This window comes from Papaver somniferum, chromosome 3 (genome assembly GCF_003573695.1).
Source record: "Papaver somniferum cultivar HN1 chromosome 3, ASM357369v1, whole genome shotgun sequence".
Taxonomy (NCBI): Eukaryota; Viridiplantae; Streptophyta; class Magnoliopsida; order Ranunculales; family Papaveraceae; genus Papaver; species Papaver somniferum.
In genome coordinates, this window is record NC_039360.1 from 223,385,920 (window position 1) to 223,409,778 (window position 23,859).

The 23,859-nt window shown below is 36.3% G+C and overlaps 1 protein-coding gene across 2 annotated transcripts; it reads left to right on the forward strand.

Annotated features, from left to right (window-relative positions):
- Nucleotides 1-14,709: 14,709 nt before the first annotated feature.
- On the forward strand, nucleotides 14,710-16,474 carry LOC113358779 (formin-like protein 7). Of its 2 annotated transcripts, none has more exons than XM_026602457.1 (2): nucleotides 14,710-14,916; nucleotides 14,998-16,474. In XM_026602457.1, exons 1-2 carry the CDS (start codon nucleotides 14,850-14,852, stop codon nucleotides 16,311-16,313), a joined length of 1,383 nt encoding a protein of 460 aa, XP_026458242.1. In that variant the 5' UTR covers nucleotides 14,710-14,849; the 3' UTR covers nucleotides 16,314-16,474. The 2 variants fall into 2 exon arrangements, with proteins under 2 accessions (XP_026458242.1, XP_026458244.1); XM_026602459.1 differs by having other exon boundaries at nucleotides 14,712-14,916; nucleotides 15,001-16,474.
- Nucleotides 16,475-23,859: the final 7,385 nt, after the last annotated feature.

Consider the following 23,859-nt stretch of genomic DNA (forward strand, 5'->3'; position numbering starts at 1 on the left):
GCATGAAAGTTAAATGTTATTCCTACAGGGAACCCCTTTTAGGGATGATGTGCTCACCATTCTCACTTTCAGTTTCAGAGACATATCAGAGTTGCGCGGTGAAAGCTTTGAGGAGTTGAGTCTGTTTATTAGATTACTTCGGCTATGTTTATTATGTTGCATATTATATTTGTAAACCAAATAACTATTGTATATGCATCATTTGAGAGAAGTTCTTGTATATATATATATATTTCTGAGCGTGGCTAGTTCTTGGGTTAAGTTTTTATAGCAGATTTCTTAATTGATTGTTTAAGTAAATATTTTAGATTCGTAGAGCCTCTTTATTAGTTAATATCTTGGATTAGTCAACTGCTAGCTTTGGGGGCGCTACAAATGTTGGTATCATATATTTATATTATCTTGTATAGGACTACTCAAGATGCACTACCTCTGGCCAAATAAATTTTGTATGGATGGATCCAAAAAATAATGGCATGTTACTAATTTGAAGCAACTTGTTCACATTCAATTGAATACAACAAGTCAGTTTGGATTAGTGGAACACCTTAGTCTTGGAGTTCTTTCATGCACATAATTTTTGTTTGAAGTATCTCTGTCAACTTGTATTTAACTGAATCAGGACTTATAACTATATTTCACTTCTTGTCTGTATTATTTTTGAATGCTTCAGATTCAAACAATAACTATCATTGTTTATTCGCAGGAAGTTACAGGGAAATATTAAGATGCTGGTGATGATGATTGTCCGGTGCAAATAAAATTGGTTGTACGTAGTTTCAGCTTGAGCATGTTAAAGTTCATAGTCTAATGTTAAATGTAGATTTTTGGTAAGGTCTGCAATCCTGTTTGTTTAATTTCTGATTGAAAACTTAGTTCTCTCTACTAAATACGCCATCTCTCTGGATTGTGGATATTGTTAGTGGCGATGATGGTGAGTCCACTTTGGAATAACTATGATATGCATTGTTGTTTGAGTCATGTCGATAATCTTGAAGGATTAACAACTTTGATATATATTGATGCATATAGATGTATTGGGTAGCTAGGTTAATTCCTAAGGATGACAATCAAAGGGAGTAAACATTAATGATTTCGTATATTTGGCTTTGTTCATTGTGGTTGTTTGATTTCAGTTGGAACTTTATTCTGACATTTATACTTTTAGTCTTGTAGTATTGATGTGGAGTTCATGTTTAGATGCAAGGATTCATCCAGAAAGATTGTCATCTGTATCTGGACATGCCTGCAAATACATGAGCATTTATGTTGGCTTAAACTCTTGTTGAGTTAATATGATCGTTTAATCTTTATTGTTATCCCTATCTTGACATATGATAGAAATTTGGGTAAAACTCATGACATATGATAGCATTAGAAAGCTAGACTTTAGTTGTATTAAGTTACTGATTCACAGAATTGAGAGACGACGCCTTTCCTTGCCTCAACAGATTCCTAAGTGCCAAACTAATTTGTGATGCCATGCTTACAGTATTAGAACTTTACTTGTTTGTGTAGTCCATTTGTTGTCCCCGTATGATAATCTTAAATGCTTCTTTTTGTGGGTAATGCTCTTTCTTTTCTCTTCAATTCCTTTTGTTCTTTCATTAAGGCGTTGTGCTCAATCTAATATCTGTAATTTGACAACCAACTGAAAGATTATTGCTTGTATGCTGCACAATTGTTGTATTCCCTTTTATCCAGACAATGATTTTGATGTCCTGCGAAATAATTACTCATGATGGCCTCTCCTCTGTGTTGGATCTCACAGTTCCTTGATTTATCCTGCTTATAGTTGAACTTGCAACTGTAAGGAGTTGATTTTTCTCATTGAACTTGCAACCTGTTTTCGGTATCTGCTTACAGTTGATGGTAGCTTTCATTTCTCATGTGTCTTTAGTAAACGAAGGCATAGATGGTGAACTCTAAACGAAGGCATAGATGGTGAACTCTTGCCTTCAATTTGAAGCCTTCTGGTAGTTAAAATTGTAATAGAAATACAAATATTAGCATTTGAAGTTGTCAGATTTTAAACTTATGTATTATTTTTTAACACATCTCAATACAAATTCATTTTTAAAGTTAATATCAACTTAATTTTTTGATTCATACAGTTTTAAAGTAAATATTAATTTTATTGTAATTCAGATTTTATTTATAGACTCAGCTGAATCAACGTTTGATTCAGCTGAATCAGTTCCATTTTTTTTTATAAAACACGTTCAATAGGAAGGTATCATTCTATTAGTAGATAATAATTGATTGTTCAAAGTAGTCGTTTTCGAAAAGATTACAGGGCTCCCAGGCACAGTTTTTTTGGGAAATAAGACTAGAGATTTAGGGCTCCCATCCACAGTCCTTTTTAGTGATTGTAAGGATTTTTTCTGGCAGACTTTTTTTTTTTTTTTTTTTTTTTTTTTGATTTTCCACTAGTGATAGGTGTGTGTGTGTGTGTTTTTTTTGTTGTCTGCGCTTAGACAAGAGATGGTACTTTTCTTTAAGGTGGGGAGTTTTTGAAGACCATAAGGATATATAAGGTGGGGAGAATGTAAAGACTCTCAAGCTCGTCAACGTTATTAGACTAGTCAAGAGACGTATTAGCCAACAATATCCCGATTAATTTAACATGAACGTTAATTAATAGGAACTAATCTAACAACGATTTAGATATGAAACTAGTATCACTAGATAGATCTCAAAAAGTTATGTGGATTGGACTACTCGAACGTCTTATTTGGATAACGAACGAACAAGATTTTATCAGATTAGTTTGAAGGGAAAATAGATCGGCTTGGGGTGCCCTTATCCGTTTGTAGGGTGCCTTAATTCATTTCTTTGGTCTTATCTAACCGACTCAAGAAGATAAGATCATTTTCTTTTCTTTCTTTCTTATTCATTTTTCTTTTCTTTCTCTTTCCTTCTCCTATGTTCTTTTTCTCCTCCTTTCTCTGTCGATCTTAATTGAGAGGTTTTGGTCGTGATTCTTGTTTGAGTAAGCTTATTGGTTTGGTTTATTAATGGTGATGAAGACAGTTTAGCTTTTCATGAAGAAGAATCTATTGATTAGAGAGAAAAAGAAGTTAGGGTTTCGGGAAAATAAGGTTGATTGAAGGATTTAGTGGTTTTGAGATCGAGATTAGAAGAGATTAATCAAGAATCAAGTGATGGTGGTGGTGTTTCTGTCGATTTGTTATGAGAAGAAGAAGAGAATGGTATCTAGAGAGAATCAGGAAGTTTTGATTTGAGTTTAGGGCCGGTCATAGAAGAATTGGGTAATTAAATATGAATTTGATTGATTGGCGATGAAGAATGAAAAGGATTGTTATTCAATTGAATTTAGGGAGTTGATTCAATAAGAAATTGATGGAACAGGGTATCTGGAGTTGGTTTGAGAATTTGATTGAGAATGAGTAAGAAGAAGTTAGAAGTTGGGTTTGTTCTTAATTGAGGTTTGATTGAAGCTATGGGGTTGTTTGAGGATCGATTAGGATATTAAGGTTTCTGAGTTAGATTTAAGGGTGAGTTTAGAAGATGAAATCGATGTCCAAGAAGCGTAATTAGAGATGGGTTTAACGTGAATCAGGTTAAAACATTGTAGTTAGAGATGGCTGAAGAACTACTTGAGTTTATTAGTTAGGGTTCTGAAATTTGGTAAATTGAAGCTGATATTGGAGTTTAAGGTTGATGAGTTGTACCTGATAAAGAATTAGGGATTGATTCTGTTGGTAAGAAGATGATGAAGATGTTAATAGGGTTGAAATGATTGTAGAGTGGACAAGGCAAGGAGTTACGGTCTTCTATTTTGTTCAAAGAACCTGAACCGAGGTAAATCTTCTTTACTGAATTGAAGATATTTATAATCATTTTGATTATGTTTCTGTTTGAGTGTATGAAGTTAATTGACATGGATTAGATGTACGAGTTAGGTATAAACTGTTAAGGTGGAGCGGAAACAGAACTGGAGATGGGTTATTGGTGATGTTGTCTGTGTAATTGAATTTGCAGGTAGAGGTGTAATATTGTGAATGAAATTGCTGAGATGAGTTTAGTTGTGGTGACGATGATGTTGATGTTATAAGGGAGGAGTTACGTACTGGTGGAGGTGGGGGTTGAATTTACATGGGTGATGATTGTAGTTGAGGTTGTTGTAATATTAGGAATGATGTTACATGGAGTTGTTTTGGGTATAGTTGGTAGTATCTCTGATGAGTTTGAGAAGATGGATTGGTTGTATCTACTGGGAATTGTATATGAAGAGTGTGGCAGTGATATCTGAAGTGTAAATGGAACTGGGATGGTATTACTGTACATGAGAATATGTTAATGATTATAGAATTGTAGATTGTTTTTCTGTGAAAGCTTGGGAGCTTGAAGTTACTGCATAGTGCAGGTAAATCTAGTTTGTGTTTGTAAATGAAATTCGAAGTTTGTTTACGATTATATGTGTAATTTTAGTTTGGTAGAATTGGAATGTTAATGAAGTAGAACTGAATGAATCTATGACAGGGAGGAATGGTTGCTCAGTTTGAGCTTAGCTAGTGCTTTGGCTTAGGTCCTGTGCCTTTCAGCTAGTTAGTTGGATGACTAGTCTAGTTTACCTTGACTCAGATATCTGATTGAGTTGACTCTATCAGATCAGCTTTGACCCAGTTGACCTATTTGGACTTTGAATATTTGAGCCTGGACTTTGACCTGACCTTGGACGTTGACTCAGATGGGCCTTAGTTTAATGGGATTGGTTAGTGGACTTGAACTTAGGACTAGTTTTCCTAGTTTGATGTTTGAACCCTTACGGTCCGAATTATCCTTCGGTTTCTTCTACCTATTTATAGATCTTATTAAGACTTAACTAATGGACTATAGAACCAATCTAATTGAATTAGTAAACCTTAGATATGATAAAGATAGAGAATATGAATACGTAAAGTCATTAATGGACTTAGAACCATTAGATAGATTTGTATAATTCTTGTGTGAGCCATTTTTGGCTAGATTCTTAGAGTTTTTGTGTGATTAACAATTAACCTTAATTAACAACGACCGATTAAAAGGATGAACAAGTGGATCATGGTTCATGGATCCCTTTTAGGGATGATGTGCTCACTCATTCCCACTTTCAGTTTCATAGACATATCAGAGTTGCGAAGCGAAAGCTTCGAGGAGTTGAGTCTGTTTATTAGATTACTTTGGCTCTGTTTATTATGTTGCATATTATATTTGTAAACCAAATGACTATTGTATATGTATCATTTGAGAGAAGTTCTTGTATATATATACATTTCTGAGCGGGGCTAGTTCTTGGGTTAAGTTTTTGTAGCAGATTTCTTAATTGATTGTTTAAGTAAATGTTTTAGATTCGTAGTGCCTCTTTATTTATTTAATCTCTTGGATTAGTCAGCTTCTAGCTTTGGGGGCGCTACACTTGTATTCCTTAGTTTATATAAGTATAAGTTCACGAATAATAGTTTTTTAAAAATAGCCAACCTAAGTACGCGGACTAGGTACGCGGACTTAAGTACCCGGAATAAGTTTGTAAATGGTTTACAAACTCCAGCAGATTTTCTCGGAAAGAGAACCTCCGCAGACTGGGTTCGCGGACTCTATTCCGGTTTTCTTGAGCAGCAAAGTACGCATACTTTGGTTCAAGGAATAAGGACTTATACATATATGTGTTACCACACAATGCTTATATCCAACAATAGTTATATAATCTAAACTCTCAATTCAATCATTGAAACATTCTTAGAGGACGTTATATAGTTGTTGTTTCACAGACTATTTTTTGTCAAAGCCATTTTCAAGTAATTGAAGCATAATATGACTTTCGTCACTAGGTAAAGATGAACTTAGCCAAATCGAAAGCTTACCAACACATATTTCAAGAAATAGATAAGCGAGATAAACTCGGCTCAAAATAGCAAATGTGTATAATCAAAGTCTATATAGCAAAACGACTTTTGTCTCGAGATAGGAGATAGAGTAGATAGACTTTTGAGTGATAAATAAGTTCAAGTCTCCACATACCTTTATATGTTGCCTATCGGAGATATCAATCTCAAGCTAACATTAACAAACATGCTTGAGATAGCAACGCATGCGATTTGATCGAGCAGTTCTCTAACAATCTCCTCCTCTGTCAATTTTAGTGACAAAACTATTGATACATATGGAATACAAAAATAGATAAATAAACTTTTGTAGCTCCTATTCCATATGCCTAATCTTCAACATTACTCAAAATCTTCGTCACTTCTAAGTACTCCAATGATTCCAAAGGTTGTAAGTTTAGCATCATCGTTGTTGAAAATCCGTAGCTATAACAATGAGAAAACAAGAATTCTCAATCATTGTTATACAATGTCATAGTATTATTACACAACATCAAAGTTCAATTGTATCACAATTTCGACAACAATACTATGGTGATATGTATCACCCCCCCTTAGTCAATATTCCATCTCACATGAAAACCACTCCCCCTTACATAATGATCCGAAAACCATATGTATTTGTAGTGTGAACTACACACTACACATTAATTCTCCCCCTTTTTGTCAATAAAATTGGTAAACGTACGAAAACGAGATCCTAATGAAAAATTCCATAGAGACATTTTCATGACCAAAAGCAAGCACATATCAACTTATTTAGATGCAATCATAAAGCCGAAGCTAAATGCTTTCATCAAGGAGTTTATAAAGATACAAGATAACCCCTATAATATTCCAAAACCGCACTCTCCACAAATATTTGGCAATTAAGCACAAGTTCAATTAAGAACTCTCCCCCATAATATGTCATTCCCTAAAGAACAACTAGAACGACCTTAATTTCAAGAGAGAAGAAGGATTTATTTTGACAAAACACGCTAAGAAACTTGATAGAAAAAATCAACCTACTGAAAAAAATGCACAATTGAAGTAAACACTTACTGGGGTTCCAAACTCAATTGCCCAAAAGATATAGATAAGCACAGGGGCAGGAGTCATATGAACAACTAATGAACCAAAACAACACCAATATACTGCCGTAAGTGTTAAAATGTAGCAGTGTGCAATGGTTTGGTAAGAATATCAACCAATTGTTGTTCAGAAGGAAAAAGTTCCATATTTATGATACCATTTTCATAGAGATCTCGAATAAAATGGTGCCTTATAACGATGTGCTTTGTTCTTGAGTGCTCAACGGGATTCTCAGTGATTCGAATCGCGCTAGAGTTATCACAAAATATCTTCATTATTCCAGTATCAACTTCATAATCAACCAAAAGTTGTTTCATCCATAGAAGTTGAGTACAACATGAGCCAGCAACAATACATTCTTCTTCACATATGGACAGAGATTTTGAATTTTGTTTCTTGCCATGCCATGACACAAGATTCAGTCATACGTAGTAGAAACCCCCCGATGTACTTTTTCTGTCAGCTACACATGCTGCCCAATCAACATATGAATAAGCAGAAAGGTCAGTGTTAATATCAAAAGTGTAGGATAGACCATACCCGACCGTGTGATTGACATATCGTATGATCCTTATTGCAGCTGCAAGATGAGATTCCTTTGGATTAGCCTGAAATCTAGCACAACAACCAACACTAAAAGAAATATCAGGTCTAGTAGCTGTAAGATATAAAAGGCTACCAATAATAGATCGATACAATTTTTGATCCACTTTTACTCCTTTCTCATATCTGTGCAGTTTACCAGTAGTGGGCATAGGTGTCAGTTTTGGAGTTGACTTATCCAGACCGAACCTTGATACAAGATCCTTTGCATATTTTTCTTGGGATAAGTAAATTCCATCCTTATGTTGTTGAATTTGTAATCCTAAGAAGAACTTTAATTCACCAACATTGCTCATTTCAAATTCTTTAGCAAGAGAGACTTGGAAATCCTTGGCAAGTTTCTCAGAAGTTGAATCATAAATGATATCGTCTACATAGACTTGAGCAACAACAACATGTTTCCCACTCCATTTGGTAAACAAGGTTTTATCATCTCCGCCTCTCAAAAAACCTTTTCTAATAAGAGAAGTAGTAAGTTTTTCGAACCAGGCCCTTGGTGCTTGTCTTAACCCATATAATTCCTTTTTAAGCTTAAGAACATGGTATGGGAAATCAAGGTTTTCAAAACCTTTAGGTTGAGCGACATAGACTTCTTCCTACAAGATTCTGTTTAGGAGCGCGGATTTGATGTCCATCTGAAACAGCTTAACCTTAAGAAAACAAGAATGAGATAATAACAACCGAATGGACTCAAGGTGTGCCACATGGGAAAAGGTTTCTTTAAAGTCGATTCCTTCAATTGTGAATATCCTTGAGCGACAAGTCTGGCTTTATTTCTGACAATTGTGCCAAATTCATCAGACTTGTTCTTGAATATCTATTTAGTACCAACAACATTAATATTGGAGAGACAAGGTACAAGTTCCTATATACTTATTGTCTTTGAAATTGATTTAACTCTTCATGCATTGCATTCACCCAAAAGGGATCTCTAAGAGCTTCATCATTATTCTCGGTTCTACTTGTGAAAGATAACAACCAAAATTGCAAATATTTTGAAGTTTTCCTCTTGTATTACAGTAGAATCTCTTCCTCCAATAATACTGTTGGGATCATGATTCCTTGGAACCTAGAGGTGTCGCGGAGGGAGACGTTCTTAGTCGTCAGGAGTCGCCTGATCAGTGCTCTTCTCCTCCTCACTAGAAATATCAGGATCAGTAACAGTTGGGATAACTTCAATTGAATCTGGGATTTCTTTGACTTTCTCAATTGTCTCGGTTGGAGGCAACTCAGCAGGAGGATTATCATGATGAAAATTACTAACATCATCGATGATAACATTAGAAAATTCCATCATGACATGAGTTCTGAGATTAAATACGTTATCAGAAGCATATCCAAGGAAGATAACTTCATCACTTTTGGTATAAAACTTCACTTTATGTTCTCGATCTTTTAGAATGTAGAACTTACTTCTGAAAACTCTGAGATAGTGCAAGTTTGGTTTTCTACCGTACCACAACTCATAAGGAGTGTTTAGGGTCTTAGACTGTAGGTAGACACGGCTAATCAAATAGCATGCTGTAAAGACAACTTCTCCCCAAAAGTTTTTGTTATGGAGTATTACCATGTCCATTTCCTGAATGTTCTTGTTCTTTCTTTCTGCAACTCCATTAGCTTGAGGAGTGATGGGTGGTGAGTATTGTTGAATAATCCCCAGTTTGTCACAAAATTCAAACACCTTAGCGTCCTTGAATTCAGTTCCACGATCTCTTATAATTTTATTTAGTTTGTGACCTTGTTCGTTCTGGATTCTTTTAAAAATAATCTTGAATTCATCAAGGGTTTCATTCTTATGAGATAGGAATGCAACCCAAGTGAACCTGGTGTAATCATCTACCATAACTAAAGCATACTTCTTACTAGCAACTGTGGGTTGTTGAATTGGCCTGAAGAGATCCATATGAATTAGATAAAGTGGAGCTTTAGTGAGAATGTCTCGAGATGATATATGGTGAACTTTCGTTTGTTTACCCTTTTGACAGGAACCACATAGACGATCAATCTTTGCATTGATTTTGGGAACGCCTCTAACAAGTTCTTTGATAATGACAATAATTGATGTGACCAAAACGCTCATTCCAAAGATGTGTAGATTCCACCTTAGTCAAATTGCAACAGTTGCCGAACTGAGTATCCAGAAGATAACAGTTGTTCTTACCACGAGTTCCCTGAAAAATTACTTTCCCAGTTTTTTCTACAATGTAACATCCATTTGCATTGAAGACAACTCGATGGCCTTTGTCATAGATTTGACTAATAGAAAGAAGATTGGTAGTCATACCTTTTACGTATACTACATCATGGATTGCAGGTACGCAGGGTAGTTTGACCGTACCCTTCTTGCTTATATAGCAACAACTCCCATCTCCAAATGTTACCGGTCCTCCGTCATAGTCGTTTGAAGAAACAAACCATGTGAGATCACCTGTCATATGTCTGCTACATCCACTGTTAAAAAAACCATTGAAAGGGTGATGTTGATTTTAAAGAAAAAGCTCCCATACTATCAGTACTTTCCTGTTTAGGGTTTCTTGTAAGTTTTATACATCCTTTTAGAGAAGCAAACAGTTGCTTAGTTTTCTTATGAAGATTACTTGCAACTTTCAAGCTCTTTTGGAAGGACATACAATTATGTTGAAAGTGATTGGAGGAATCACAAAACAAACATGGGCCAACATCTTTAAGCTTATCTGAGCAGTTCTGAGATTTCACAACATCTGAACGTTATTTATCATCTGACTTACGACCGTTCTTCATAGAAGAACAACTGGAGCTGTTCAGATCCATCAAAGAAATTTTGACAAATTTCAAATCCTTAAATATTGCAATTTCTGCAACAAGATCAGAGTTGATCCGGATTTGTTCATCTAACTTTTTCTGAAGAATAACCAGTTTATCAGAACTTCTTCTACGATTGATTTTTAATCCTGGTGAAGCGTTTCTAGAGACTTTACTTTTCATATAGTCAGATCGCTACAAACACAGAATCGTAAGGTCTTTAAACGTGTTTTCCTGCTCTGATACCAATTGAAAAAGTGGGGGTACAACAACCACACCAAATATTTCGCTTAGCAATCTGTATGGACTAACTCTGATATACTTATAAGAGAATCAACTAGACCTAATCTTAGTAAAGTATATCAAATAATTATATCTCTCTTTCTCGATTCAATTCTTACTCAAGCAAATAGAAATATGCGAGTCTAATTGGATACAATTGAAATCACTTGAATGGTATCAAATACCAATGTTCAAGTATCAATCAATGTAAATCAACAACCAAAGGTTGGATATTATAATTGATTGATTTAAACGCACAACCTGTGATATTTCAATTATATAACAAAATATAATGCGGAAAAGAAATAACACAGACACCGGAAGTTTTGTTAACGAGGAAAACGCAAATGCAGAAAAACCTCGGGACCTAGTCCAAATTGAACACACATTGTATTAAGCCGCTACAAACACTATCCTACTACAAACTAACCTCGGTCTTGACTGTAGTTGAACCCCAATCAATCTCACACTGATCCAATGTACAGTTATGTTCCTATGTATCTGATCCCAGCAGGATACTATGCACTTAATTCCCTTAACTTATCTCACCCACAACTAAGAGATGCTACGACCCAAAGTCGAAGAATTTAATAAACAAATCTGTATCACACAGAAAAGTCTACGGTAATATATAAATCTGTCTCCCACATAAATACCTATGAGTTTTGTTCCGTCTTCTGATAAATCAAAGTGAACAGGAACCAATTAATAAACCATACTTATATTCTCGAAAAACAACTCAGTATTATCAATTACCTCACAATAATCTTAATCGACTCGGCGAAAGAAGATATTATTGAATCACAAACGATGAGACGAAGATGTTTGTGATTACTTTTATATGTTGCCTATCGGAGATATCAATCTCAATCCAATCGTTACGATTGTATTCAATACGATAGAAACAACAAGATCATATCACACAACTACGAGAAGGTAGTATTGGTCTGGCTTCACAATCCCAATGAAGTCTTCAAGTCGTTAAACTACAGGGTCTCGGTAGAAACCTAAGGTTAAAGTATAATTAACTCTAGATTATACAACTAATATCACACAGAAGGTGTGGGGATTACGTTTCCCAGTTGCTAGAGTTCGCCCTTATATAGTCTTTCAAATCAGGGTTAGCTTAGTAACAAAACATTCAATATTCACTGTTAGATGAAAACCTGATTAGATTCAAGCTAATATCTTTCAACCGTTAGATTGAAAACTTAGCTTGTTACACACAGATGAAATGCACGATTTTAGGTTTGTGTAACCGTACCCAAACATGTACATTCGTTGGTTTAACAATAGTTAACCAAATGATTAGCCATATGAGCACTTTCATTTCAACGATATTATTCTTTACCATAACTAGTTAAAATGACTCAAATGAACTAGTTAGAGAGTTGTTCGATTGCTTAGATCTTATAGAAGTATACAAGACACGATCAAACAAACGCGATTTGATTCACCCGAATCGATTTATAAACTTTATAGCCACGGTTTGCAAACTTGCATTCCTTAGTTTATATAAGTATAAGTTCATGAATAATCGTTTTTAAAAAATAACCAACCTAAGTACGCGGACTAGGTACGCGGACTTAAATACCCGGAATAAGTTTGTAAATGGTTTACAAACTCCAGCAGATTTTCTCGGAAAGAGAACCTCCGCAGACTGGGTTCACGGACTCTTTTCCGGTTTTCCTAAGCAGCAAAGTACGCATACTTTGGTTCAAGGAATAAGGACTTATACATATATGTGTTACCACACAATGCTTATATCCAACAATAGTTTATAATCTAAACTCTCATTTCAATCATTGAAACATTCTTAGAGGACGTTATATAGTTGTTGTTCACAAACTATTTTTTGTCAAAGCCATTTTAAAGTAATTGAAGCATAATTTGACTTTCGTCACTAGGTAAAGATGAACTTAGCCAAATCGAAAGCTTACCAACACATATTTCGAGAAATAGATAAGCAAGATAAACTCGGCTCAAAATAGCAAATGTGTATAATCAAAGTCTATATAGCAAAACGACTTTTGTCTCAAGATAGGAGTTAGAGTAGATAGACTTTTGAGTGATAGATAAGTTCAAGTCTCCACATACCTTTTAGTCGATGAAGTTCCACCAGTTCCTTGAGTAGTTCTTCGTCTTGTATGATGATATTCATGGAGTTCTTGAGCTCAAATACACTTTATATCCTAGTCCGAGACTTAGCTATAGTAGACTAGAAATCAAGATTATAGTTTTGATCACTAACATTGACAAACATGCTTGAGATAACAACGCATGCGAGTTCGACCGAGCAGTGCTGTAATAGATTTATCACTTGAACAAGATAGATAGAAATCATAAAGTTCTCTTCGCCTCAAACTTTGTGATTCCACAGGTTTTATACTTGTGAGGTGAATAATAACATAGGCTGCACTTCGGGTTGTATAAGTCTGGATTCTTATCAAACTATTTGATTGTAAAAGGAAACCATATATAGGCTTAATCTGTGGGAGACAGATTTAGTTTAAAGTCCTGAATTGAGTTGAAGCAACTCTTAGTTGGTGTGACATCACCTAAAGGAAACAATTGCGCGGAGTCCTGCTAGATTCAAGAGGCATAAGGAATGCGACTGTACCTTAATCGGTGGGATACCTTTTAAGGCTCAACTACATTCCAGTCTGAAGTTAATTAGTAGTATGTTATTGTTTGTAGCGGCTTAATACAGTTTGGTGTTCAATTTGGTCTGATTCTCAACTACACACTTCTATCCTAATCCGAGACTTGACTAAATGTAAACTAGAAGTCAAGACATAGTTTTGATCAACTAAATTTGACAACAAGAATAAGAACATGAACTCCTTTATGTGACTTGGACTTGGTAAGATCTCCCAAAGTAGTCAGCTGCATATTCGGCGTCTCAGACCAATCTAACTTAATGTTACACAGACCACCCACTTATGTAAATTACACGATGTGCCTGACTTATCGTTGTCATAATATCACACAAAGATTTTCCATGATCGGAAAGCCGCTAGTGATCAAGGCTTCAGATTTGGCAGAGAACCATCGACTACATAAGCATCTTAATGAAATAAAACTTTTCCTTTCCACCTTTTCTTAGAGGAAAACATGTACAAAGAACTCCAGTGTAGTCAGGATCTGCCCCAACCTCAGTGCCGAAACTAGTCAATTTGTCAAGTGGGGGTGTACTGAATTGAAATCCTCAATTGAGCTTTGCTTTTTTCTCGTTTTACTATATTGACAAAATTCATTTGTTGTGATAGTATTGAGGAGTGATAGACCAACCGAGGGATTTATCCCGAGGAGTGATAGACCAACCGAGAGATTTATCCCGATGAATGATAGACCAACCGAGAGATTTATCCAAGGGGTCACTTCTTTCGTGGTGGGTCCCGTTTTCATGTGAGAGTCAGGTGGATTCTCATGATTTCTCTCTCGATAGGTTAATCATTTCCGTAGCAAAACTAGTCATAAAAACTCAAGGTGACCAAACTTGTCGTACAAAAATCCCATTCAAATGTTGGATCCATTAAAACTCCATCTTAAACAAAAATAATACAAAAACCCCAAAATTTTAAAAATTGATACAAAAACCTAAATTTCAAAATTAGTTTCATCAAATTTTTTGGGGTTTGTGTTACTTTTGTTTTGATGGGGTTTTTGTGTTACTTTTGTTTTAATGGGTTTTTTATGGATGGATAATGACACCGTTGGGATGATAACTTGCGGACGGTTTCCGTAAAGTATTAGAATGCTTTGAAAAAATAACAATTAACGTATTAGAACACAAAGGCGTAAAGGTAATCAGTAGAAAAAGAAAAACAAAATGATAACGAGCGAAGTAAAAAAGCTACGCACAACAACTCTTCTAAGTTTGCTTTAGTATTTGACACTTTGTAGAATAGTCGTTATCCGATGAAATAATGAGAGTAACTAACAGTCAAAGGTGCCGATTTTTGTTCACTAGACTGAATAAGCCCCGTGTTACAGTCTTGACTTTCTGTTCAACAACATAACGCTCATTACTTTCTTGTTCCAATCCAACTAAATTCGATCTGGCTAAACACATTTATGCGTTTTAACAAAAATTATAACACTTTGTTTATTTAAGTGGATCCAAATTTTTTATATAAATAGACCTCGTATATATCATCAAATAAAAATCAATCAAAATACATCGGCGCGACCGGTTTCAGGTGAAATTACCTGAAAGCGATGGCAAACAAGATTTCTCCCGGTGCCTTGGTTGTTCTTTTCCACTTTACAATTGTTATCATGTCAGGTAAGATTTCTCTCGCTTAAGTTTCTTTTGTTGCGACTAATGCTGTTCCTAATTATAATTTTATGTATGTTATATGCACAGCAGAGATAACATTGGCTGAACGGAACACAGTCCAGATCATGCCATTAGCCGGATCCGAGATGTGTAAACATGGGGATATATACCAACAGGGCTACTGTTCGCCCACGCATAACAGCCATTGTTGTCAAAACTGGTGTAGCCGCAAGTGTACCGAAGTGCATAGTTCAGTTGCTAATGAAAAAAGCAGAAAGTTCACAGATAAAGGCTTTCCCAAATTGGAGTGCCAGTGTTGCTGCAAAAATTTGTCACTTCCACGGCCGCCACTTCAGATACTATCTTTACCTGTACCACCACCACCACCAAAATTATCTCGCCTGCCACCTGTCAAACTCTCTACCACGCCATTCATAATATCCTCACCTCAATATTCTTCACCACAACCATCACTAAAATCTCCACCACCTACTGCTCCCGGGAATGTATGTAAATCTGGAGATATCTATTCAGAACTTCGGCTTTTTGACACCCGTGAGTGCCATCTTTGTCTAGTTGAATGCAAAACTGAATGTGGATCTATGGGAACTACAATAGCTAAGCAAGTATGTGCGTTTGAGACTGGCTCACTATTGTGCAAGTGCTGTTGCAAAAACAATAATCCAGCCCTTCCGCCCCCATCCCCATCCCCACCCCCTCCATCACCATTTCCTCCACCCCAACCATCACCTTCACCACCTACAACTCCCGGGAACATATGCAAAGTTGGAGATATATACTCAGAACTTCGTCTATATAATACTCGAGATTGTCGTCTTTGTGACCAAGATTGTAAATCTGAATGTGGGTTCACCGGAACTAGTCTAACTGGGCAAGTGTGTTTGATCGAATCAGATTCCCTGTTGTGTAAGTGTTGCTGTAAAAACAATAACCCATCCACTCCGCCCCCATCACAATCACCACCTCCTTTATCACCACCCTTTCCACCCCCACCATCACCCTCCCTCCCTCCACCAGCTATTCCGGGAAATATATGCAAAGTTGGAGACATATACTCAGAGCTTCGCATTTTTAGCACTCGTGATTGCAGTCTTTGTGAAGAACAATGTAAAGCTCAATGTGGGATTATCGGAACTAAGATGGCAGAGAAAATGTGCTTGGCTGAATCAGATTCCCTATTGTGCAAGTGTTGCTGTAAAAACAATTCCTCAACACCTCCACCACCTCCGTCGGGGCCATCCCCACCCCCACCAAACCCTCAAATTCTAAGTTGTCCAGCCGAGATGACAATTCTAATATCAACTATACCCGGCCAGGAACCGTGCAAGTACACACTTTCCCCATCATCACCACCACCATATCACTATCTAAGTCAAATTTAGCATTATATTGCGCATGCTAACTAGTTAAGCAGCGTGAATGCGCGATAGTCTTTTTTCCTTCGTTCTTATTTCGTTTTGTGCATTATGTTTATTTTTCATCCTACGTTGTTGTTTTTTTTACTCCGAAAGGGCAAAATATATTGGAAAAGATCAATCTACCACCAAGAGGATGGCAAACTGACTCAAAAAAGATACAACTAAAGCTCAGTTATAGTAGAGCTCCCAAAAGAAAAACAGAAACCAAAAACTAAGACATAAATGCATCCCAATTTTGCAGAACAGTATTCAAAGAAAATCTCTGAAATATGTCAGTTCTCACACACCAGTTATATATGAAGACCTTCACACTGTCAATAATAGATTCCACAAGCTTGTATTTACCGTTAGAACATCTTTCATTCCTCTCAATCCAGATTGCCCACCAAATTGCAAATGGATACATATCCCAGATTCTTTTCCTTATAGTCCCTGCAGTACCTTTTTTCTTTCTCCATTCCCAAATGATATTCTTCAACGCAGTCTTGAAAAACCCATTGCAGTTTATAATAATAATCCAGGAAATAATACCACACTGATCTTGTTGTATCACAATGAAGAAAAATGTGTTGATTTGTTTCAGCTGCTTTTTTGCAAAGCAAGCAACCATTTACTACATAAGAATTAAATGCAGGTGCAACATTATAACATAATGTCCATATGAGAAGATTACCTTTTGTGAGATTTTTGGATTCCACACTGACTTATAAGGAAACATAACGATTCATTCATCTTCAAGAGCCTTATAACATTCGGCCACAAAAAAACCATGATTACCTGCAATCCATACTCTTTGATATGGACCACTATTAATATTGAAGCTAGTAACAGGTTAAGTAAGAGAGCAACATCCTCCGTTTCAGATTTTTTCAAATTCCTGCAAAAAGCCAAATTCCAGCTATTTGTACTGGATATTCCACTATGTTCTTAGTTGTTGCTTTTGTTTGTAACTTTTCTAACTTGTATTACTGCGTTAATAACAGTTTAAATATAATACTAGTATACAGTCTCAAATTTCCATCTCAATGATAAAGAAAATCCCCATGCTTAATCCGGGCAACTTTCACTTTTCTGAAATGATAATGAGCGCCAGTTTTCGCTTTTCTTAACTTTACAAAAACTATACACTGCATATGTTAGCAATTTCATTCCAACATATGCCACATATCTGCTGCAACAAGCAATTTAATTAGATTGATCATCTAGCAAGATTTGAGCAATTTCCTTTTTTTCTGGTGTTTGATCGAGATAATTGTGTGGTAATTATATCAACAACAATTTAGACTCTTCTTCTTCGTTCTCACCTTCATCAACAAAGTAACACAAAATCTTTGATATATCATGGTAATCCAATTCAAGATTGTTGTGCTCATCCACTCATAAATCGAATAAAATGTTTACAAGAAAAAGGTAGGTGTAGTTGTTGTAGAAGATCAGATGAATTTCATTGACCAAAATATTGAAGTTTTACAGAGAGAAGGAGAGAATATAAAGACAGATATCTGACAGCTAACGGTAACTCAAGAAACCGTTAATAGCTGGAAAACACCCATAAGTCAAAGTGTGAGCCAATCAGATAGAGACACCTACATTCTGTCAGTTACACAAAATAATTCAAACATAATGAATTTAGACAGAGAAGTAATGACCAGACAATGACACAGAAAACATGACTCAGACAGAAATATATTGCTATTACCCTCCCTCAAGCACAAATGGTTTTAACACTTTGAGCTTGGACTTCAGAAATTCAAATCTTGGAGCAGCTAATCCTTTGGTGAATACATCAGCAACTTGAGAATTAGTAGGTATGTATTGAACCTGTAGAGATTTATTGTGAACCAATTCTCTGACAAAGTGAAAATCAATGGCCAAGTGTTTCATTCTGTTATGAAACACAGGATTGGATGCTAAAGCAATGGAACTCTTGTTGTCACAGAGAATAAGAGGTCAGATACAAAAATGTGAAGATCCCTAAGAAGTTGACATAACCAGACAACTTCAGCTGCTACAGAGGCTAAAGATCTATACTCTGCTTCAGTGCTGGATCTGGCAACAATGGCTTGCTTCTTAGCTGACAAGGAGATTGGATTTCCACCAAAGAATACACAATAACCACTAGTTGATCTTCTGGTAGAAGGATCACCTGCCCAATCTGCATCTGTATACCCCTGAAGTGCTGTAAATCCCTGTTGAAAGTAAATGCCATGGCCAAGAGTACCTTTAATATATTTAAGAATTCTCTTAGCAGCTTGCAGATGTTCTGTTGTTGGAGAGTGCATAAATTGACACACCTGATTAACAACAAGGGATATATCTGGCCTGGTACAAGTAAGATATTGTAAGGCACCCATAATGGATCTTTACTCAGTAGGATTAGCTAACAATGTACCATCAGCTGGAGAAAGTTTGAAAGAGGCAGGACAAGGGGTAGAACATGACTTAACACCCACTAAGTTTGTCTTCTCAAGAAGTTCAAGGGCATATTTTGTTTGAGAGAGAAAAAGACCAGTAGAAGACCTTTTAACCTCCAAACCAAGAAAATAATGTAGCTCACCTAAATCTTTTACAGGAAACTGAACTTGTAGTTGTTTGATAACATGAGTGCAAAAATCAGGTGAACTTCCAGTTATGATAATGTCATCCACATAAACTAAGAGAATAGTAATGTGGGAATTGTTGTAGTGAATGAACAATGAAGAATCGACCAAGGAAAGAGTGAAATTCAGATCTACAAGAGCATCTACTAACCTCTCATACCAAGCTCTTGGAGCTTGTTTGAGTCCATATAAAGACTTATGAAGCTTGCAGACATAATCAGGATGCTCAGGGTCAACAAAGCCAGGAGGTTGAGACATATATACATCTTCTTGAAGTGATCCATGAAGGAAAGCATTACTAACATCCAACTGTTTGAGAGACCAAATACAGTTAACATCTAAAGAGAGTATGAGTCTAATTGTAGTAGGTTTAACTACTGGACTAAATGTCTCAGTATAGTCTAGACCTTCAAGTTGATTGAAATCCTTTGCAACCAATCTGGCCTTGAACTTATCAATTGAGTCATATGCATGTTCTTTAATCCTGAAAACCCACTTACACCCAACAACATTTTGTGAAGGATGTGGAGGAACCAATGCCCAGGTACCAGCAGTGTCAAGAGAATGTTTTTCATTTTTGAGTGCAACTTGCCAATTTGGATTTTTATTACCCTGAGGAAATGTGGTAGGAATTTTGGATGAAACTAAGCTCATGTAAGATGCAGGTAATAGATGTTTAGTAGCTAAGAAAACTTTGGGTGTAGAGATACCATTTTTTGATCTAGTAGTCATTGAGTGTGTATTGACTGAATTTGAAATTGTAGCAGAATCTAAAGATGTGGTAGAAACAGCAAGAACTGATGTAGAAGAAGAAGTGGGTACCTGAGATGTTGAGGTAGTTGCTGATGAAGTGGAAGAAACATCAGTAGCTGGAGTTGGTGAGATAACTGCTATTGAAGTAGGTGGGGATGGCAAAATAATATCCTGAGAAGAAGCCAATGATGAAATTGCAGAATGTGGCATTTCCAATTGACATTGTGGAGAGTTGTCATTGTTTATAAAAGGAAAACTATCTTCATTAAACTCCACATGTCTTGAAACATGAATCTTCCCAGAATTAGGATCTAAGCATTTATACCCTTTATGGTGATTGCTATACCCCAAAAATACACATGCTTTGCTCCTTAGTTCAAGTTTGTTTCTTGTGTAGGTCTCAGCCATCGAAAACACAAACACCCAAAAGTTCTCAAAAATCGATAATCAGGAGATTTATTGAATAAAATTTCAAAAGGAGAGACCATATGTAATGATTTTGCAGGTAATCTGTTGATGACATAGTTAGCTGCAGTAAGACATTCAACCCAGAACTGATCTGGAACACTATACTGAATAAGAAAAGCCCTTGTAATTTCAATAAGATGCCCGTATTCTATCATGGTATCAAAGCTAGGCCCTGAATGAGACGTAAGACCCAAGAAGGCAGGGAAACCATACAGCTGGTCCACGATGTAGCGGACTCAAAGAGCCCTACACGTGGAGGGGGCATGTCGGAGAACTAAATATAGTCCCACATAGCTAACTCCTTAGACTAGATCCAGTATATAAGGTGTGGTGCCACTCCACTTATTGCCAATTGGTTTTGAGTTGGAAGCCCACACACTTCAAACATGTTGGAGAAACTATAAGATAGTCCCACATAGCTAACTCCTTAGACTAGATCTTAACATATAAGGTGTGGAGCCACTCCACTCATTGCCAATTCGTTTTGAGTTGGAAGCCCACATACTTCAAATATGGTATCAGATCTAGGCCCATATGAGAGTGGAATGAGAAGTAGACCCAAAGGGATGCCCATCAACCCGTACAGAGGTCCACGTTGTAGTGGCTTAATCTCTCCCCTACACTTGGAGAGGGAGCATGTTGGAGAAACTATAAGATAGTCCCACATATCTAACTCCTTAGCCTAGATCTTAATATATAAGGTGTGGAGCCACTCCACTCATTGCCAATTGGTTTTGAGTTGGAAGCCCACACACTTCAAACATTGGAGAACTAAATATAGTCCCACATAGCTAACTTCTTAGTCTAGATTCTAATATATAAGGTGTGGAGGCACTCCACTCATTGCCAATTGGTTTTGAGTTGGAAGCCCACACACTTCTATCATGGTATCAGAGCTAGGCCCTGTATGAGACGTAAGACCCAGTAAGACCCAAGAAGGCAGGGCAACCATACAGCTGGTCCACGATGTAGCGGACTCACAGAGCCCTACACGTGGAGGGGGCATGTTGGAGAACTAAATATAGTCCTACATAGCTAACTCCTTAGTCTAGATCCTAATATATAAGGTGTGGAGCCACTCCACTCATTGCCAATTGGTTCACCATCTGTTCTGAGCATCTTAATTTTTGTAGATAAGAAATTTTCAACAAAATTCTTAAAATGATGTAAAAAAGGTCTTAAAATCAGATTTAGCTGCAGGAGGATATATCCAACAGAATTTACTATAATCATCAACAATGTTAACATAGAATCTGTAACCAGAGACAAATTCAAGAGGTGCAGGACCCCATACATCAATATGAAGAAGTTGAAGAGGTGAAGTACTAGCTGAACTAGACAATGTAAAGGGTTTCTTATGACTTATAGCAAGTTGACAATCATTACAAAATAAAGGCTGATGTAAAGACATTGGAGATGATATACTTTTACAAACTTTAGTCATAGTTTGAAAAGATGGATGACCAAACTTCTGTACTAAGTTGTTGCAGGTGACTTGATACATGACATAGCTATTGAATTGGTAGTTGTATTGGAGTTGAGTCTGGATGAAGGTGTTGTAGATGATGAATGAACAGTATATTGCAGAGGATAAAGCCCACCTTTACTGATCCCCTTGAATAGAGTCTTCTTGGAGAGAAGATCCTTTGCAACATAATAATAAGGTGTAAAGGTAAGTGAACAATGATTATCTGTGGTAAACTGATGTACATATATCAAGTTTTGAGCACACTTTGGGACATGAAGAACATTTTTTAAAGCAAAGGACTTATCCTGTAGAACAAAATTTGAATCACTAATATGAGATATAGTCATACCTTCACCATTGGCAGTAGCTACTTGTGCAAAACCATCATATGAAGTAGAAGGACCATAGTCATCCATGTGATAAGTAAGATGATTTGTAGCTCTAGAATCCATATACCAGGGATTTTAACCAAGAATATTAGAACTTGCAAGCATAGCAGAGAGATTTTGTGGTAGTTCTCGACCTTGATAGGAAAAATTCATATGTTGATAGCACTCAAGAGCATAGTGACCATATTTAAAACAAATTTGACATATAACTCTGTTTGTAGAATTATTTCTTGATGTAGATATCTCAGTTGACACAGGAGGTCGAGAAGATGAAGAAGAAGTCCCATGAAAACCTCCTCTGAATGTAAAACCACGACCTCTACCATAAAAATTAGGATTGTAAGCAGGACGAAAGTTGCGAGAAGTACCTTTATTATAAGAATCTAAGAAAGCTTTAGTTTCAGTATCCATTCTGAGAGAAGGATTTCGTTTAGTAATTATAATTTCTTCACTCAAAAGAAGATTGTGAAGTTCGCCAAAAGTAACAGGAAGAGATCGAATCCTGATTAAAGTTGAAAAGGCATGATAATCTGGTCCAAGACCACCAAGAACAGTAACAATAAGTTCATCATCTGAAATACGAGATCCACAAGCAGCTAATTGATATGAAATCTTCTCAATCTCAGAGATGTAAGTAGAGACTTTGGAAGATCCTAATATGATGTTTTGTAATTGAGTACGAAGTTGAATTGTATGTTCTGAGGAAGATGCACCAAATATCTTTGTCAAATTGTCTCATAATTCCTTTGATGTTGAAAAACCAGCATCATGTACGATTACAGTAGCAGAAATAGAAGCATTGAGAAGAAGAAGAACACAAGTATCTTCATCTTTCCAAGTAGCATAGTTAGGATTCACCGTTGGTCGCGATCTGGTTGTACAAGTTATAAATTGAGAAGGACATGGAGTAGATCCGTCAACATAACCAAAAACATGAAATTTTTGAAGAACTGGAGTAATAAGAGATTTCCATGCGAGAAAGTTATCATCCTGAAATTTAAGAGGAATGATATTAGCTAAACTATAAACAGGAACCGATGTAATCGAAGAATTTAAAGATTCAATGAGTCTCGACATGATTTATTTGATGAAAAAATAGCGAGGAAGATGAAAAAGATGATTGAATTTCTGAAGTCAGAGAAGCAGCGGATGAAGATCGAACCAGAAAACCAGAGATTTAGGGTTTTCTGTCTGATACCGTAGTTGTTGTAGAAGATCAGATGAATTTCATTGACCAAAACATTGAAGTTTTACAGAGAGAAGGAGAGATATAAAGACAGATATCTAACAGCTAACGGTAACTCAAGAAACCGTTAATGGCTGGCAAACACCCATAAGTCAAAGTGTGAGCCAATCAGATAAAGACACCTATATTCTGTCAGTTACATAAAGAATTCAGACAGAATGAATTCAGACAGAGAAGTAATGACTCAGACAATGACACATAAAACATGACTCAGACAGAAATATATGGCTATTAAGGTGCACTATAAGATGTGCCAACGTGCAGTGAACTCTTCTTGCTTAGCAGACGCGCCGTTGTTGTCCATGAGTGTAGACAGGTTACTGCTAACAAGTAAAGAAAAATAGATAAGATTAATACAAGTAGACTCCATGCACGTTCTCTTAATTTAAGATGTGCATCACCTGGTGGAGACGTTATAAATATGAACTGTATTTTGAATACCCAATATCCATCCCCACCCACTTGTATACTTCTTTGAGAAATCGAAGCAGAGAAATGGCTCTAACAATCACATTTCCTCTTTTGGTTTGTTTCCTGTGTCTCGTCATTGTTCCATCTGGTTTTTCTGGTATGTAGCAATCATCAA

Bases quoted from the DNA above. Each gene is read 5' to 3' on its own strand.
- LOC113358779 (XM_026602457.1), top strand. From the start codon at position 14,850: ATGGCAAACAAGATTTCTCCCGGTGCCTTGGTTGTTCTTTTCCACTTT. The intron at 14,917-14,997 runs GTAAGATTTCTC...TTATATGCACAG, and splicing joins TACAATTGTTATCATGTCAG to CAGAGATAACATTGGCTGAA.